The sequence below is a fragment of the Borostomias antarcticus genome (assembly GCF_949987555.1).
Source record: "Borostomias antarcticus genome assembly, chromosome: 22".
In the NCBI taxonomy this organism is placed as follows: domain Eukaryota; kingdom Metazoa; phylum Chordata; class Actinopteri; order Stomiiformes; family Stomiidae; genus Borostomias; species Borostomias antarcticus.
In genome coordinates this window covers 13,825,275-13,844,808 of record NC_140255.1, presented here as the reverse complement: position 1 = coordinate 13,844,808, position 19,534 = coordinate 13,825,275, and the positions used below count along the sequence as shown (strand labels likewise).

Below are 19,534 nucleotides of genomic sequence, written 5' to 3'. Positions count from 1 at the left end.
TTATCCAAGATGTACAATGAAAATTCACGTTGTATAATGAACATTCTCATTTCTGCGTATTTCCTAATTTCATTGTCCTAACACATTCATAATAAATAGCTTTGCATCAGACTATGGTGTGGTGATTTGCATGGGGGACAGGTGATGACCTGGGAGCCAAACCACTCCGGTTACCAAGCAACTAACGGGAAACTTTCCCACCAAGCATAGGCCTACTAGCCCTATATTCCCGGGGGCGTGGGCTTGTTTTCACCTTCCGATTCCTTCTGCCTGTTTCTCTTTTTCTTCTGAAATACATTACATGGTACTAGTTGAAATAAATAACAATCCATTAATCTGATATTTTCTTTATGCACAGTAGTTACTGGAATCATTTTGTGGAAAAGGCATAACAGCACTGTAAATACATGGTTGCAAACATACAACATGACAAGACAAAGCTGTTGTTTATCTTTTTTTAGAAGTCTCAAAGGAAGTTGATTATTTTTGTCTGTCTTGCTCTTCTCGGGGACAAGCCTGAATTATGATGTCTACATCTGGCTGGAAAATATAAAAATGAATTATGTTGGGTCTGAAACACTGTTAAAATGATAAAACCACTACACAATTAAACGGGCTCCACTAACTGCAGTCATCCCCGGGGACAAAGAGCCATTGCAGAGGTGCCTGCTTCATCTCCAGGAGGCAGCAGCAGGTGCTGCAGCATCAGTGTGCCTCATGGTGGGATAAGGCTCTGAAAGAAAGTGTTAAAGTTGTCCACATAAGGTCATATGCAAGACAAAGTCAACGTAGAGAATAGCATACAGACTCTGTATGTACTCTACAGATCCTGAAGCTGTCTCTGTCCAAGCTGCTGAACACCATGCTGATGATAAATCACACTAACACAGCTATAGGCTACTAATGTTAGCTAAGCTAGCTATCTAATAATGAAGATAAATGTATGAAAGTCTAGAGCTGCTTACAGCAACTCCTTCGACTCGTTTGATTGTAAACAGCTGGATATATGACCAGCAATCCATTGGTACTTCATTATCCATAATAACAAGTTTAAACAAGTTTTCCAGTTCCATACCTTCTTCTTCTTCTTCTGTGGGGTTTTTCGGCGGTTGGCATCCTAAAAGTTGCATTACCACCATCTACTGGAGCTAAAAACCTCTACGGGATCCGGCCATACAGACTCTCGCCATCAGGCCGGTTTCCTTTAGAAACCCAACCAGATACTTCCTGCCTCGCCCACCACTACCACACTCCAGTATTCCCTGTACACCTGAGCCTACTAGCCCAGTCCTATCCATTCCCTCCATCATAACCTTCCTCTCAAATACATATTTCACACAGTGCACGAGTACATGATCCACAGTTTCTGGATCCAGACACACCTCACAGTTTCCAGTAGGATGTTTCCCAAGAACGTGCAGAGTCCCATTCAAATTACTGTGGCCAACAGGCAGCCTGGTCAGCACCACCTCCTCTCTACGGTTCCCCCCTCTACATCTCTCACCACCCACTCTATGTTGTACGGCATAGAGGTGCCTCCCCCTCGTCTCCTGATCCCACTGCTGCTGCCACTCTTCATTGACCTTCCTCCACACAACACTCTTCCCCTCAGACCTAGATAGCTCAATAGCTGTATCAATGTGTTCCCTCTGAACTTGGCCAGCTTGTCCACTCTTGCCCGCATGATATGGGCACCGCAAACGCGGGCATTTCTGATGTCCTCAGTCCAGTCCGTACGCTCAGGATTCGCCTTCGGTTCCTCTGAAAAGGCCGGTTTCCTCTTGGAATCGAATACAGTTTTAATCCACTAGAGTGACGATTTGTACACCCGTAGACGCAACAGCCAGACATCTTGATGGCATATAAAATCTATTTGCACTAAAATACTGCCCTGGGTTAGGGTTCCTTGTTCTGAATCCGTCTATCTCCCCCTGCTGCTGTTTCAAGAATGCTCGCGCATACTTCTGCCGAATGTCGACGGCTGTAAAAGGTCTATATAGGGAGGGAAAGTAATCTCATTGCCCCCTAGTAGTAGCGTTCCATAATGCCGAGAGAATGAATGGGATTTCTCATAGACACGTCTTTTGAAAAATGACCTTTAATAATCTTTAATGATTCTGGTAATCATAGTTGATTTTCAATCACAATCCGAATTATATTAAATAATTAGCTGTGACTATGAAAATGTAAAACTAAAGTCCAGTTGCTCATGAGGGTGTCGTTTAAAGGTGCTCTCCCTCCAGCTCTGTTTTCAGCAATGGTGCATAAACCGTTAGTAGATTAGAAAAGAAACATCAAATTGTGTGCAGGTTGATTAGGCAGTTTGACAGGTCATTCCAATCATTTCACTTGGTCAGAAGTGTGATTGGTTGTTCTGTTTTTATCTGTATTGAGCATTCATGTGTCAAATCTCTTATTTCATTGATTACATTCCGGAGGAGATGGCACCTTTAAACACTTGATTTCCACCATGGGTCGCAGTGATAGAGAATCCTGCCTACTTTTTTTTTAATTAATGGAAAAGCATTCAATTTATAACAAACAAGGAAATATACAATCAATAACATTTCTAAGATGAGTTATTAACCTCAACATACAGTACAATATGAAGGATATAAGCCAAATTTAAAAAAAGAAAAAAAAAAGACAGGAGCATTTTGGCAAAGAATCCTGCCTACTTCAACTGTGAACCAAGCAAGCAGTGACGTCACGGGATAGCCCGATTGACTGTAATACAACGTCACGTTATTTAATGACGTTGCAGGCACCCCTGTTGCCAATGTTTCTGCAACGTTGCAGTAAAGTCTAATTAGACTTAGGAGGGTAACGTTATTTTCGACCATATATGGACGTTGTCACAACATTGCCTGATGGTAACGTTGCAGCCTACCAAAGCACAACTTATGTGCAACGTTGCTGCAACCTACTGTGTTAGTAGGGAGGGTGTGTGCATGGGACCTGTAGTCAGTTTAAACACAGCGTTCCAAAATTCGTTGTGAAACGTTTTATTCCGTCTTTAACTGCACAGGCATGATCAAAATCGATAAACAATGACTCAGTATAGGTTCCTTAGAAATGATGTGAATAACAATGTAATGCAGGCCCAAATATATTTTTTTATATAAAAAATAATTAAATGCATTTTAATACAACGGTGCGAACCGTAGAGGGCGCTTCGTCACTTTACCTCCCTACAGCGGCTACGTCAATTCGGTGATCATTTCCTTGGAAAAAAAAAAGTAGAATTGCTCTTTTCCAGTTCTTTAGGTCGAAGCTTTCGAACCAGAATCGCAGAAGAACCTACTGCAACAACACAACCAGGACTGATTACATGACTATGCTCAAAAGTCCTGCTCAAATCTCGCGTTACTCTCTCATTTCTCCCCCTCAGCCAAACCCTCCCTTCTCGTTACTGCCTCTCTCCTCAGCTTACTTGTCAGAGGAACGCTAGTGTTGGAGGCTACCCTCCCCCTGGACCCCGTGCGAGAGCCCGCCGCTATCCTACCCTGAGGCTCGGAACTCCGTCTCCAAAATTAATCATGGCTACTATCGTTACCTCTACCAGATTTACCGATGAGTACCAACTTTACGAAGAGCTCGGGAAGTAAGCAACTGCCATAGTGTCAGCTATCTGTCTATCTACCTGTCTATCTAGCTATCTAGCTAGCTATCATACCGTGTTGTGCGCCTTGTCTCTAGCCTTCCCCACCCCCGCAGCCTTGCTTCAGACATCTAGTTAGTCCGTCAGTTAGCTACCGTAAGCTAGGATAACCCTTCCTATTGTCTTTGGATGCTGACAGTTGATATGACGTGTTTGGGACTCGGGATGGGGTTTATCTAGCTAGCTAGCAAATTCGCTACTGCAATAAACCCAGTCTGTGGAGCGTATTTCGCTAACGTTAAACTAGCCAGTAAATCCGTTTCTGTCTACAATGGTGTATAGCTGGCTTGCTCGTAGTTAGCTAGAGCATGTCAGTAACGTCTAACATGACTTGTCTAACCGACCGACGCCTTCCCTTACAGTCTGACGGTTTGTTAGGAGGCAAGGAACCGTTCGAAGCCCTCTGACATTTGGTGGCACGCGCTGCCATTCCGTGTGCGCTAGCTGGTCTATGCGGAGATAGGCCGGGTTCACGGCTAGCTACGTTAGCCGCTCACTCCGAGCTGCCTTCCCTGCAGTGCACCGCAGTTAGATGGCTCCGTCTAGCAAGCTAGCTAGCTAACGTTAGCTAATGAGTGAAGCTAATTTACCGTAATCTCCAGCCCTAGCCATCTTATGTAGGGAAATGTCTGTATGTCTGATGTTTGCGCCATGAAATCCCCCCCCCCCCCTCCACATAAGTTGGCTAACGCAACAACTACTGTTTTAAGAAAGCAGCATGTTAAGACGATTTGGCCTTTCAAGTGCAGAGGTAAATGACGTGGTTTCTTGGAATCTCGATGACGGAGAGAAAAACCCGGCCACATATGTGTTCACGTCGCATCTGTTGTCTCTGATAGGTAACGATATTCGCGTCCTCCATCCGTCAGTCAAGGGCTTGTCGGGAGTAGAGGTTTCCTCTGCCTTGTTGGGAGTAGAGGTTTCCTATGCCTCTGCCATGCCCAAGATTGACATCACCCTACACCCCCTTTAGTGCCAAAGAGACACCAAATTGCAGGGCAAGCACTTTTCCTTTTTTTTCATGTCCTGATGCTGACAGCCTAGGGAAAGGCATGGTGGGCTTTGTATTGGACTGTACAATATGCATACACTTACCTGTGTATGTGTGTGTACAGTATCTGAACACTTGTGCGTGTGGAAGTGAGCCTTTGCATATATTAATTGTGCAACCCTAATCAGATTTTTGCTGTCTTGTCTCTCCTCTTCGCAGGGGAGCATTCTCAGTGGTGCGTCGATGTGTGAAGAAGTCGTCAGGTCAGGAGTACGCTGCAAAAATCATCAACACTAAGAAACTGTCTGCCAGAGGTAAAACATTCATGAGCTACAGATTTAAATAGTCAAGACAGGGCTGAAAGTGAGCGTGTGTGCGTGCGTGTATCTTTCATTGAGTGTATAATCTGCACAGCCTGATGATGAAAACTGGTGTGTGTGTCTGTCTCTGCGTAAAGTGCATAATCTGCTGAGTGTGATGATGGAAACTGAAGTTTGGGTACAGTGCTTGCTTTTGGGGTTTAGTTGTGTGTGTGTGTGTGTGTGTGTGTGTGCACGCGCGCGTCTGCGTGCAATGCTGCGCTCCATTTGTATCAGAGCTCCGGATTTGGCGCCTGGGGTGACGTCATATTCCAGTTACGGGATTTTTACTCTGAACTTGGGAATCCCGATGTTTCCGATACAAAATAAATGTAGCATTAGCTTGTGAGTTGTCAGAATTTCAGGTACACCTGTGGTTTTGTGTAATGCCCTGTTGTCTTGACAACATGTGCTAGTGTGATATCCTGTGTTAAGGCTAGATCATAGGCTTTGATCAACAATCCTGGACTCTGATAAACACACACATACACACACACATCACTTCACAGTGCAAGTGACTGTCCTTAGCTCCTTAGCTAGTCTCAGTGAATCTTTCCTTTCTGTTTTTCAGTTTTCAGCTCTTCCTTTTTGCTCTCTTGCCCCCTCTCAATTTCATGTCTCATCCACCCCTTTTGTTTTCTCCTCTTTGTACCCCACCTCTATCTGTTCACTCCTTGTTCGCTGTGAGGGGAGGATTGGTGTGTATTGAGGCTAATCCACTTATGCTAAATGTATCTTATCAGAGACTAAGATCCTAGGATTCCATAGGCGCTTCCTTGTTTGCCCTGTTGTTGTCTGTGCGTGTGGTCGTATGTGCATGTGTTTGTGTGCCACTTTGGGTTGTGGTGAGTGTTTTTTAGTTGTTCTCTTGTGCACATTATATTGTATGTGACGTGGGGAGAAGAAAGTGGGCCACGATAGGAGGAGAGGGATACTTCTGGCCTTGCAGTGACACACCTGTCTGGAGAGAGAGGAAGAGGGAGGCACAGAGTAGGAATGGAGAGAGCAGGAGGAAGTTGGTGAAAGGAGATTGCTTTGATGGAGTGAGGAGGATAAGGAGAGACGGACCCTCAGGGACTGCGATGGAGAATGCAGGGTTTGAACTTAGAACATTTGTTCAGAGAATTGTATAAGCTACACAGTAAACAAAGAACACACGCACATAAGCACTGCATGCATAAACGGGCAGTGTGCCTAGTAGGATTTGGGTGTTTTTTTTTAGCATGCAGGGGCCAGTCTGACGTCACACATGGCTTGGTGGGTAAGTCTCTGAAAGCCCTAGTAAACACTGCAGTAATCTGAGGAGGGGAGGGGGAGTGCAGTGGGAGGTGCAAGGGGCTTGTCCAGGTACGGCTGGCTGACTTGACGCGATGACCAGACAATCACTGTCAAAATGTTTTAACCCTTGTTGATGCAGCCATTCCCCCAAAAAATATTTGCATGATTGACTGTTGGTGGTTTGTCATGGATTACCTTTTTTTTCTTCTCTTCAACCCAATAGGCCCTTTGCATAAGCTCCACTGCTTCTACAGGCATCCTTATTTCCTGTCCTATACACTATTGGATGGAAGTGATTAATCAGGTGTGCGGCACACCTGATCACACCTGATTAATTACTTCCATCCAATGGTATAGGACAGGAAATATATGCCTGTAGAATTTCAGGAAGTAGTGGAGCTTGTGCAAAGAGCCTATTGGGCTAGTTATGGGTATGTATGTGATGGGTTTCTGTGTCAAAGTCAAGGAGTATTCCAATTTCTTCATTTTTTGTAGGATTTCTTTTTGGGTGGGGCTGACCACGTCCCTAGAAATGTCTTTCTCCAGTTATCACTCCCTTACTCCCTTACTCTGTTCATCCTTTGTTTGCCCGCATCTCTCTGTTGCACCACATGAGGCAGTAGTCCCTCCACAGATTAGTTCTGTCAAAGAGTATGGAATGCCAAGAGGGGACATTCCATTAACTCCTATGGAACCAATGCACCCAGCTGCTGAGCCAGGCCGCAGCCATTTTGGACTGTCAAGTTGCTCGCGCAACCTGTGTTGCACCGTTAGCTGTCATGCACTCACTTTTTCATATTGACCCTTCCGTTTACTAAATAATAAATTATCAGGAATTCCCACTATTACGATCTCACTCTTTTTATTTAATCTGCATGAAAATATACTGTACAATTAAATCTGCACCAATATCACGTTTTTTCCTGCATAGAGGATTTTCTGGCGCCCCCCAAAGAGATTTTAGCCAGAGCCAAGGGAAAATCACCAGTTCCAAAAATGCTAAAATCTCTCTAAATCATTCCAAATGTGTTTGCTAGCTTGTTTCAATTGCAGCCCATCCCTCTTTCGTGCACTGTCCATGGTCTGGACCACTAGTTTTGAAATAATTCATAGACAGGTTATCAGTATCTTAAACATGTTGTCTTCATCCATTTTGTGTCACGTCTGGAGATTTCCCGCAATTGTGAAAAGTGAGCTCAGTCAGAACGACCGCAAATAATATAGGCCTATATACGCTGGTAGGCTACTCTGCATAAAACTGAGGTTTCCCCCCAAAATTGTGTTCACCCCCCCACCCCCCACTCCCTCCCCCCAAAGACCCATTCTGAGCCAGGAAAAACCCTGAATACTATACAAGTTACTAATTCAATTAATACAGCAACTTCCACACAGGCTTACAAAAGGTAAAACTTGACACAAGGCTTTCCCTTTTTTCACAGAATTTAATTTCCACAGAATTTCTAGTTTCATATTGAAATTTATGTTCATATACATATTTACATGAAAATTACCTGACAGTGCTCCATGATGTGGGCTACCGCCACCAACCGTAGGCTATGATATCCTAGTTATGCCAGGTAAACCTTGAATGGGGTTTGTGAATGTACAGGTGAAAGAGGCACTTGCAGTAAATGCTAATGATTCTGGGCCATTCAGCCCAGGAGTGAGAGAGACTCCTACAACAACAACAACAACAACTGTTGCATGATGGCTCAATCAAAACCTATCCTGACTGTCCCCCCACAAAGTGAAGCAACCATTCTAAATAGCTTAAGAGGTCTATACTATACTGTACAGAAGATAAAAGAAACATGAAACACAGGATGGATGACTCTAAAACACACATTGACCTAAACACATCACATTTTCCAGGTGTTATTTTCGCATGCCATGATTAATATGTGGTTGAATTTTTAAAATAAAGCTACAAAACATCAAAGCAATGTTTAGATCATTAAGCGAGCTTATGAAACATGTAACCAATGTAGGCTAACCTAAATGTATATGTGGGTGGAACTACCGGTACAATGATATGATACCATAAAGACTGCGGAGGTCAGAAAACACTTCGAAGCCAAATTTATTCAACCAAAGATCGACAAAGAACACAAAGAATAATGCAAAAACACTGCAAATAAAAAAACAATGAAATAATAGGCCTAGCCTACTGCTAAAAATAAAATAATAATAATAAGGAATTGTACATTTGTGTTCGTTAGGCCTGTAAGCTTTATGGTAAAAAAAAAAAAAATGCTGACTACTATAGCCTACACAATTTCATAATCCCATTCTTTGTATATATATATTTTTTTTAAACTTCTCTATAGCATTTAGTAGGCAAGGAAGGAAGACATAACATTTCAGTTCAAGTTATACAGTAGTTATAAAGTGGGCATGCCCAATTCATCTGAAATATCCATAGTTGGCTCCCCAGGGAGGCCTATTAACACCTAGCTATTTACAAACAAGAATGCTACCTGCTGACTCAATCTAGAGTCCAGATAAGCCACTGTGTCTTGGTCTACTTACTTCACCATCTAAACAGAAGTGCACAGGGCAGGTAATGATGTTTGTCCAGAAACAGAAGTTGAACCAACAGCAGCAAAATAGCTAACATTACAGGAATCATCAGTGTAACTGCTTTAACCATGACAGCTACTGTTAATTTTATAGAAGCTGCTGCTAGTTGTTAACCACCGACAGCTACTGTTAATTTTATAGAAGCTGCTGCTAGTTGTGAGCTCATGGGCTAACTGGCTACCACGGTCTTATTGGGTGGATTAGCATTGGAAGCACTGGAACTGATGTGTCCAGATGACAAGACCTATCTTAATTTATCAGACATTATTTCATGTCGTTTCAGTTCACAGCTATATTGGTGGCATGGCTAGCTGATTCCCTCCTACTAACCAGTCCTTTAGTAGTAGGGGGATTATGTGAAAAATTGTTGAGTGGCGGATAAAAGCACCAAATTTGGTACAGATGTAGATCTAGATCCCCTAGATGGGGTGCCCCAAAAAATCTCAAACAGGAAGTGAATTATTGACTAAATTCAAAATGGCTGCCCAAACTATTGACAGTTTACTCAAAAGACGGCTAAATAATCTCATATAAGTATACAATTTGATACATATGTCCCTTGGCTGATCCTAAGACATCATAGAAGGGGTGCCCAAAGATATCTTTAACAGGAAGTGAGTTATTGACAATATTCAAAATGGTGACCTAAACTGTTGGCAATAGACTCAATAGACACCTTAAGACACCTAATGAATCCCATAAAAGCATACAAATGGACACATGTCCCTTAGGTTATCCTTAAACATCCTAGACGGGGTGCCCAAACAAACCTCAAACAGGAAGTGAGTTATTGACAATATTCAAAATGGATGCCTTAACTGTTGACAGGCAACCAAAACACACCTAAAGAATCAAATAAAAGCATAGAATTTGACCTGCATGTCCTGTAGGTGATGCTAAGACACTCTAAAAGGGTTGCAGAAACAAAACTTAAACAGGAAAGAGTTATTGACAATATTCCAAATGGCCGCCGAACTGTTTATATTTGACCTAAAATATGGCTGTGGGCTGTTGAAGAAATCCCAAATGACTGTCGAAACAGTTGCCAATTGTAGCCTACTATGCTTTTTGGGCCTGCCAAACCCCCCCTCCCGCCTGGAGCAACGCTTGCGCGCTGTGCGCATGCGTGCTGGAGCAAGTGGGGAAGGTATTTTGTTTCTAAAGACGTTTCTAAAAATCATATTACAGAGGCATGTGAAAAACCACAACAGGCCTACGCTCTATGTAAGCACAACTAGCGATTCATAAAGACAGATTGATGAAAACAACCGTTTCGCGGCAGAAAATAGATTTTTTAGAAGCTGCATTCTCAGTGCCCCGTCCGCCGCCATTACATGGATATACTTGGCTCGAGACGAATCCAATGATAATCCAATGATATCCACCTCTTGACTTTTGGTCATTTGATCTGGTTTTGACTTTCACAAAAGTGAAAGCTAGATAAAGTGTCACTGCCATCAACCAAAACCCAGTGGCCCTCCGCTAACCTTTACTGGTTGTTGGTGATACTACACTTGTGTGTATACATGGCTGATTCAGTAGTTGTTTTAGGCATTTTAAATATTTAATATTATATATAATATTATTATATAATAATTCATAATATGCATAGTATCTTTTTACTTACCTATAGAGCTACAATGTAATGCATTAAATGCATGTTATTCATGCACCACTCGTATAAAGTGATTACACTGTACTGTAATGTACTGTAAATACATTGCACCTTCATAAAAATAACAATTTTAAAATTACAAATATTGTGACAACACTACAGTGTATGCCCTCGTTCCCTACGTTGTAGCCTACGCCATAACTTGATGCGCACCTCCCGAGTAACTACGCGGCACAGCATCGCAGACCGCAACAACTTATTGGTCTGCTTGGTAGCACCACATTTCCGACTTCTTTTCGCTGCTAGTCTGCCATTATTTGAACCACGATGGATCAAGTCGATGAGAGGTTATGTTAGGATGTCTGTAGATATGTATATTTATATGACTCCTCTTCACCACATTACAAAGACAGCCATATGGCAGCAAATTCATGGAAAGAGATTTCCACAAACATCAGTGCAGAAATAAATGCTCACAATGGCGTAGGGCTTCGGCTTAGGCTCCACGTAAGTGCAATGCATAACTATAAATCAGCCTTTAGACTTGGTAGAGAGTGGGAAGGAGAGGATATTTATCTGTTTTTCGAACATGTTTCACAATAAAATAGCCCATTGAAATGTTTTTTGTACTGTGCTGCAATATCAAATTAGACTACTACTTATTTAACTTATTGTTGCTGATGCAGACATAGAATGCATTACGCATAGACTGATGAGCGAAGACACACCCACTGAGCTATCTCCAGGGGGCTATCCCAGGTGACCTCTAACCTCTTGAGTGGATGATCTGCTAACAATGATGAGCAGAGGCAGCTTAAAGGGTCATTTGGTCTCTGTCTGCCTGTCTCTGTCTCTCATCATCCCTGTCTCTTTATTTCTCTCTCCTCTCTCAATCTGTCTCTGTAGCTCTCTCAGGTTCACTGATCTAGAGTCTGAGCCTCTCAAGTCTGCGCAATCTGAAACTATTAACAATACAGTAGTACAGGGCTCGACATTAAGGCTTGTACACTTGTCCTGGACAAATACATTTTATGTTCGGAGATCAGACTTCCTCCGGCAGTTGTCCGATGGATGATAAAAAAATTTATGTATTAATATCAGCAAAAATGAATTCCCCCTTCAGTTGCCCGATCAGATTTAAAAAAAAAAAAAAAAAAAAAATCACAAGCAGGTCTGTGGTTCTCCAAGTAGTGGTTGCTTTACGCTACTACTGATTAGTTCCAGACAGGGTTTGAAATTAACACCCGGCAAGCGCCAAATGCGGGTATATTTTTCATTTGGCCTGTATGTTTTTGAAGCCACCCGACACTTTGGCAGGTGATGTTTTTTGCAACAAAATATCAGCATTGATGGTTCAGTGCTTAACAACATATCAGCCTTTGTGGACCATAGCACAGACAATTTTTGCAATAAAATATCAGCAGTGACGCAGCGCGAGTAAGATCAGCCTTGGTGGCTTACAGCGCACAACTGAATGAACGGTGCTTGGAAAGAGCACTCAGTGGATCTGCTTGTTGTTGTATATCAAATGAAACAAGCTGTGAAATTATTTGGGGGCCTGACTGGGACTGTCTTGTGATTAGCTAATTAGCTAACTGTATTGTGCCAGACAGACAAACAAGCGTCACATTTATTTGAGATTGCTGGCTGGAATAACCAGTGTTGGGAAATATGTTTTAACAACTGGTCAGTTGATATGCTGCACTACAAACGAGCAGTACGATATCATTAGGGCTAGGTTAGGTAGCTAGCAAAGTCAACTTGCCCAGCTGGAATGGTTATAGGGCGCATTCCTAATAAAAAAAGTATTTTACTTTGAGGGAAAACAGCTTTATTGAACATTAGTGTGCGTGCCTGTGCATCTTGATCTGATCTCCGTTATAACTTCTTTGAATGAAGATGAGAGGGGAGTGGGTGGGGGCTGACCTAGAACGTCAATGACGCAACCTAAAACAGCCAACGACGATGCCACTTTTTCTGCAACTGGTAGGCATAATCTTATGCCAAAAAATGGCAAAACAACTAAATCGAGTGATGTTGCAGCAGTCTGAATTTGAACTTCCCCATTGTGTTGTGAGTCGCTGTTGCAAGACGTCTAAAATATATTTTTTGCATTGCTTTTGCACAAGAATGTTGCAAGTGATTGGAAATTGCAAGCAGTCTTGCGATTTTTTTTAGGATTGAACTGGACTTTAGAATCAGCCTTTTCATGACACTTTCTTTCATTAATCTTGTGGATTTATTCAGAATGTCAAAGTTGGCAAAATCACTGCGGTCATGGATGCTGCGATGGGAGTTAAAACTAGTAGGCTATAGGCTACAACATTGGTTATTTAGGCTGTATCACACAATATTGTAAATGTTACTAAACGGCTTGTTTAGGTGAAGATTACATTTGCTATATTTTATTTTGTAAAGCTCATTGGGAATGGGAACGCACCTGCTGTATGAAGTGCCGTGATCAAAGACAGAGAGCCTAGGCCTACATTCGCGCCGTTCGATGCAAAATAGCCTGTTTATTATTATATATGATAAGTCTTTAGTCTCTTTATAAGGATTAATATATTTTATATAGAACGGCGACTGTGCGGCATCTCATCTTTCTTTGATTATGGCGTTTTAGCAACTGGAAATCGGGAATGGATATAGAAGGGTCCAGTCTACTTCCTGGATCGAATTTCTTTTCTTTTTTTATCGACTAGACACGCGTTTGAATAGGCTGAGTTCTAGAGCCCTACAGTGCAACACATGATGGAAAATACACACTATTGTATTTAAGCTCAGTTTAATAATAGCAAGCTTATATTAAATTACAAAATTAACTGTTGCAAGCAACTTGAAATGTGAAGTTTCAGCAGCGCATTATTGTGTAATACCGTAAACGTAATACTGTAAACACGGTGGTTCTAATACCGTGGACATTTTATACCGTGGTTTTTCGGTATACCGTCTCATCCCTACTGATCATTATTGATTGGTTCTTCCTATACCTTTGGCAAAGAGTAAATGGTGTTCATACAGTATGTAGTCTGATAGCCCTCCGCAAACCCAAACCTGTATAGCATATGCCTGATAACCTCGTCTTCATCCTGTCTCTCTTTAGATCATCAGAAGCTGGAGCGAGAGGCTCGCATCTGCCGTCTCCTTAAACACCCCAACATTGGTGAGTGTCAGGGTGGAGGTGGGGGTTTCTGTGCGTGATAATCTAAGTCTACATGCTACTAATGTGAGCTTTCTAAGATTAAACATCCTTTCATCAGCCAGACCATGAGGAGGAAAAGGGGAAGAGGAATGAGGCAATATCACCTGTGCACTGTCCGACCCCTTCTCCTCCTTTCTCTGTCTCTCTCTCTCAACATGTTTTGGATGAACCGTGCATAAACTTTGGATTAAGAGTGTATGAGAGAGGGACAGATGGAGAGAGGGTGAAGGATATCAGGACAAGGAGACAGATGGAGGTAGAGAGAGAGAAAGAGAGTGTTTGCCCAGTTCTTGCTGCAGGGCCATTCTGCTTATCTTATTTCACAACTAATTTTTATTTTAAGTAACTGTAACCCCCTAACTCTAGTCCCAGACTTCTCACCACCCTCTACCAGCGTCTTAGCCTTGGCCTAAATCTCCAGCCTAGATCCATGTCTGATGACCTGCTTTTGTGAATGCCTGGTGCTTTTGGTACAGTATGATTTTATGGCTCTAATATTGTATCCCTTTTTACCCCCTCTCTCCGTCTGTCTTTCAGTGAGACTTCATGACAGTATCTCAGAGGAAGGCTTTCATTATCTTGTCTTTGACTTGTGAGTATATATCGTGTGTGTGTATATGTTATTTAATCATTTATTAATGTTAAATCATTTTCTTATTCAGGCAAGTCCCATTGAGGCAAGTGTTTCTTTAAGGGAGCCTTAATTACAATTTAAAGTAACAGTATCATAGTACCGTAACAGTAACAATATGATACAATATAATGTAACTACAAGACTACATTTTCAGCTGTATGCAAAGATGTGTGTACGTACTGTACGTACTGAAACAACTTAAACATTCACATTCCTCCACAAACTGGTCAGTGATCAGTGATTTGACATGGCTGTGTTTAGTGGAACACACTAAATTAGTGTGTTCCAAAAGTTCAGTAGACTCCGAAGTCATACGGATCTCGCAAGCTTTCTGTTTGATACACATAGTGTCCACGAGCAGATTCTTTTGCAAACTGTTTGGACTCCTCCCTCAATTTTTGAATTCCTTGCCATATACAGGCCTTTCTCATGGTTGTCATCAACCAAACTAACCCCAGAGATTATCAGCACACCGATTGGTCCCTGCCATACAGTGGATGGAGAGGGAGGGGTTCAAAAGGTTTGAATCTGCTCGTGGCTAGACTGCATCTGTGCAGGGAAACAGAATGCAAGCATGTGAGATCAGGATGGTTTACAAGACTAACAGTTCAGGGCATTAACATGGGTAATCTCCAGAACAAGGCATTGGGAGGGGTACCTTCAGAACAAGGCTTTATGGGCGGTGCCTCCAGAACAAGGCATTGTGGGCAAGGGATGCCTTCAGAACAAGGTACAAACCCATTGCAATTTCTGAGGATGGAGGTGTTGGGCAATAAACAACAAACATGTGGCAATGACGAAAAGGAGGACAAAACATCTAGACAAAAATATAATTTTTGTTCCTGTAGCATCACCACAAATATGGATCCTTTGTTTATGATAACAACCTTGCCCTCCTTTCTCCGCACACCTCTCCTTCCTTCCCCATTTCTCTTTGCGCCCCCCCCGTCTCTCAGGGTGACCGGAGGAGAGTTGTTTGAAGACATCGTAGCCAGGGAGTATTACAGTGAGGCAGATGCCAGGTAGGAAACTCATGTTACCTTGGTTACCCAACCACTCAGTACAGGTCAAATCTCTGAGATGGTGTGTTTGAAGACACACACACACAGTGTTTCCTGTGGAACTGATCTCTTGGTGTGGTGGTGTGTGAAAAAAGAGTCTGATTTCGAAACCAAAGCAGGGGATCGGAGGGTCCTCCCCCAGAAAGGGAGAGACTTTGTTTCCTGCATTCTGGTCACTTTTAAGGAATGAAAATAAGAAGACTGTGACGGCCTCTTTTTGTTAAATGTAATATAATAATAATAATTTAAATGGAATAACAAGAATATAATCTGTGTCCACATTCAAAGCCCTCTCTCTCTCTCACTCTCTCTCTCTATCTCTCTCTCTGTTTCCAAAAACAATAACCTCTAACTCTGTCTCTCACACTCAGTGACAGAGTGGACATGTTTTGTCCAAGATCAGATGTATTGTAGGTTACCATTATAACAGAAGCTGTAGATAAAAAAAAAAAAAGAAAAAAAAAAAAAGGTAAGCTAGTCTTAAACATGCCTAAATAATTTGTTGCTTTTTCTGTTATTTTGATTGGCACTTTTTTGGTGGCTGGAGGAACATTAACACAAGCTAGTGTTAGTTCAGCCAGCCAAAAAGACGGTCACACAATCCATCAGGCAGCGCTGCGCCTGACTCGCACGAAAGTTGCAGAACCTACTCGCGCTGGTGGTGTTTGTCTCCTTGACAACGCTCGCTTAAAGGGCTGACTGACGGACAGCTCAAATGGAGCAGGCTCCGCTTCGGCTCAAACGTTGTTGGCTGTATTTTCAGATAACGTTACGTAACGTTAACAACACAAGGCCAATTTATCATATTAATTTTTTACTTGTCCGATCAGACAACTGCATGAGGCATTCCTCTTGCCCGAACAGAGTTTACTGGTCTCTGGGAAGCGGACAAAACTGTTAGCCTACAGGTAGCTTGCCTTGTTCCTTAATCCCCCGGTGTGAATCATGGCTAGTCTGCAATAACCTAGCCTAACTGACTGGTCTCATCATTCTCCTCTCTCTTCCTCTTCAAAAATTGTATAATTCTCCTCTCTCTTCCTCTTCAAAAATCGTTGTATGTCCATCTGGAAAATTGTATTGATATATTAATAATTTATAGGCTCCGCTAGTTGTCATCAGGGAATTATAAAACCAAAGGCTTTACCAATGTGCTTGAGATTGGCAGGAGCTGTCGGCACATCTAACTGTAGCTATAACGGCGCTTAGATTACTAACATAAAAGTATTTTAGACAGTATGCTAGCCATTTTAAGGAGTAGGCCTAGGTGCCAGCACTTATTTTGGCCCAATTCAAACACTGGTTAACACTATGGTAATATTTGAGCGTCAATAGCCTACCTACCTTTCGTTGTAACCTCGTGCTAACTGAAGAAAAAATCCCTTCACGCGGCGAGTCTTCTGATCACCTCAGAAGCAGCATGGCGCGGCACAGAGCGCGCGGCCTATAGGCTCTTAATAGTCTTATTGAAAATAAATAGTCATAATGTGGGTGTGACTGGTTTTGTAAGCGCATTTAGGCATACATATTTAGAAAGTGTAAGATGTTTAATTTAAGACTTTTATATAATTTGTAGACTATTATAGTTTTTTGTATCAAATATTTGGTGTGGCGGCAAGGATCTTGGCGTGGCGGTGCGCCACGGCAAAACCTTACCAGCGGAAATGCTGCACACACACACACACACACACACTGAATAATTATAGGCTCTCTTGTATTCTTGTCAGCTGCATTCCCTTGTCAACAGGTGCATCTGTATTCTACCTATCTACTCTCTATTTTCACACTCTTTCTGTCTCTCACTCTGCCCTGTCTTTCCCTCACATCTCTCTTTGTTTCCATTTCTCTACGGTCACCTCTCCTCTCCTCTCTCTGTCCTGGTTCTTTTGTGTTCAGACTTCAGCATCTTTGGGTTCCACTGGGCTTTAGTCACACCTGCTCACGTAAATCACCTGACACACACACACACACACACACACACACACACACACACTGATTGGTTGCAAGTTAAGCATCAGTAAGATCATCAGTTTGCTACCATTCAGTTACCATTTACAAATCTTGTGTGTGATATGTTTAGTAATTGTGGTCAATTTTCTCTCTCTTTCTTTCCAGTCAGTGTATTAATCAGATCTTGGAGAGTGTCAATCATATCCACCAGCATGACATCGTGCATAGGGATCTCAAGGTAAGTGGCTGTCTGATGCCATGACAACCACACACGCCTCTGTCCGTGTCCATGGCAACACATGGCTCTCTATCGCCCCATCTTTCTCTCCCTCCTACTATTCCTCCTTTCACTTACCATCAGTGCCCTCCCACATCTCTCTCAATTTTCCTCTCATCTTCCCCTCATTTTTTCTCCTTGTTTCTCTATCATTCTGCACCCTCCCCCCACTTCTATCTCATTTTGCCCCGTCTCATAGTAGTCAGGTGATAAAATGTCTGCCCTTGACCACAGCTCTGAGCCTGTGTGCTGCACAGACTGTGTGTTCTCTGTGTGTGCAGGGTATCCACAGGTCCTTAACTAGCACAAATATGTTGAAGCCCATGGCGTTTGCTAACTTAGCTTGCTAGTATAAGCTAGCCAGCACTTGTTAACACTAGTTAAGTTACCATGTTCCAAGGCAACAGCCTCTCGGTGGCCAGCTAGCTAACGTTAGCTAGCCAGCAGCATTCCGTTCCTTGCTAGTGTGCCTTCCTAACAATGCATATTTGCTTGCCTAACAGTGGCGATTTGCGCAGGCGCTGTTGCAGTTTATGTAGCGTCCCATGTCTTTGAAATTGAGAGTTTAACATGTTTTTTGAATGATTTTTCAAGGTGCCCACCCACATCCATTGTATGACCAAAACGGTGGTAGAGCACTTATCAGACTTTCTCAAAAGTGCAACGTTTTGATCTGAACCATTTTGTATTATCATAATTAACCTTAAAACAGGGCTAAACATGCATTTTCCCTTTACTACTCCTTTAAGTCTTAAATTGCCTTAAGTCCATTACTCAAGGGTCTTAAAAAAAATCCTGGTAGAGGACAATTTCTTAAAGGACAATGCTCGTTTTTGACAACCTGGACCTTATTTACGACATATTATAAGACGTTTGACTCACCAAGATCACTTTGGTGTAGTTCGGAGGCCTGTAGAAGAAATGTAAAATCCAGCGCGAGCCAGTATATCCATGTAATGGCGGTGATCGGGGCAACGAGAATGCAGCTTCTAAAAATCTATTTTCTGCTGCCAAACGGTTGTTTTCATCAATCTGTCTGGATGAATCGCTAGTTGTGGTTACATAGAGAGCATAGGCCTGTTGTGGTATTTCCCATGCCTCTGTAATATGATCTTTAGAAACGTCGTTTGACACGAAATAGCTTCCTTACTTGCTCCAGCACGCATGCGCACAGCGTGCGGGAGCAACGATTGCGCGCTGTGCGCATAAGTGCTGGAGCAAGTGAGGAAGCTATTTCGTTTCGAAAGACGTTTCTAAAGATCATGGCATGTGAAAACCACAACAGTTATGCTCTATGTAAGCACAACTAGCGATCCATCCAGACAGATTGATGAAAACAACCGTTTCGCGGCAGAAAATAGATTTTTAGAAGCTGCATTCCCGTTGCCCCGATCACCGCCATTACATGGATATACTGGCTCGCGCTGGATTTTAAATTTCTTCTACAGGCCTCCGAACTACACCAAAGTGATTTCGGTGAGTCAAACGTCTTATAATATGTCGTAAATAAGGTCCAGATTGTCAAAAACGAGCATTGTCCTTTAATATCTTATCTTACACTCCGTCTGTGTTGTATAGGAGTTATGTTAAAGAATGAGTGAATGGATTTGTAAAGATTTGTGATTAACCACCTGCTGAAATCGTACCAGAGCCCACCATCTGGAGGCACTCGTCACAACACATTTTCCCATTGCCAAGTAAATTTAGTTTTGTACATACTGTAAAAAAAATTCACATTAAAAGTATAGTCTATTCTACACGGGAGGCCGTCTACCTTCTAAATGCATAAACTTCAGTGCCAAAGGTGTTTAGTGGCTCTTTTGGTGCTTGTTCTAAATGTTATTGTAAATGGATTTTCATAGGTCAGTATCGGGGTAAGGTGCATTGGGTACAATTATCATTTGTTATAATTGTTATATTCACAACATA

General features: G+C 42.3%; 1 protein-coding gene across 4 annotated transcripts in view; it reads left to right on the top strand.

Annotated features, from left to right (window-relative positions):
* Positions 1 to 3,448: 3,448 nt before the first annotated feature.
* The window catches only part of LOC311324247 (calcium/calmodulin-dependent protein kinase type II subunit gamma-like), a 53,418-nt gene continuing 37,332 nt past the window's right edge, over positions 3,449 to 19,534 (top strand). For all 4 annotated transcript variants that reach the window (XM_084456670.1, XM_084456668.1, XM_084456669.1 and 1 more), the window contains exons 1-6: positions 3,449 to 3,604; positions 4,872 to 4,966; positions 13,588 to 13,647; positions 14,224 to 14,278; positions 15,277 to 15,342; positions 17,494 to 17,566. In XM_084456670.1, coding sequence (XP_084312796.1) covers positions 3,540 to 3,604; positions 4,872 to 4,966; positions 13,588 to 13,647; positions 14,224 to 14,278; positions 15,277 to 15,342; positions 17,494 to 17,566 — 414 coding nt within the window. In that variant the 5' untranslated portion in view covers positions 3,449 to 3,539. The remainder of the gene's footprint in view (positions 3,605 to 4,871; positions 4,967 to 13,587; positions 13,648 to 14,223; positions 14,279 to 15,276; positions 15,343 to 17,493; positions 17,567 to 19,534) is intronic.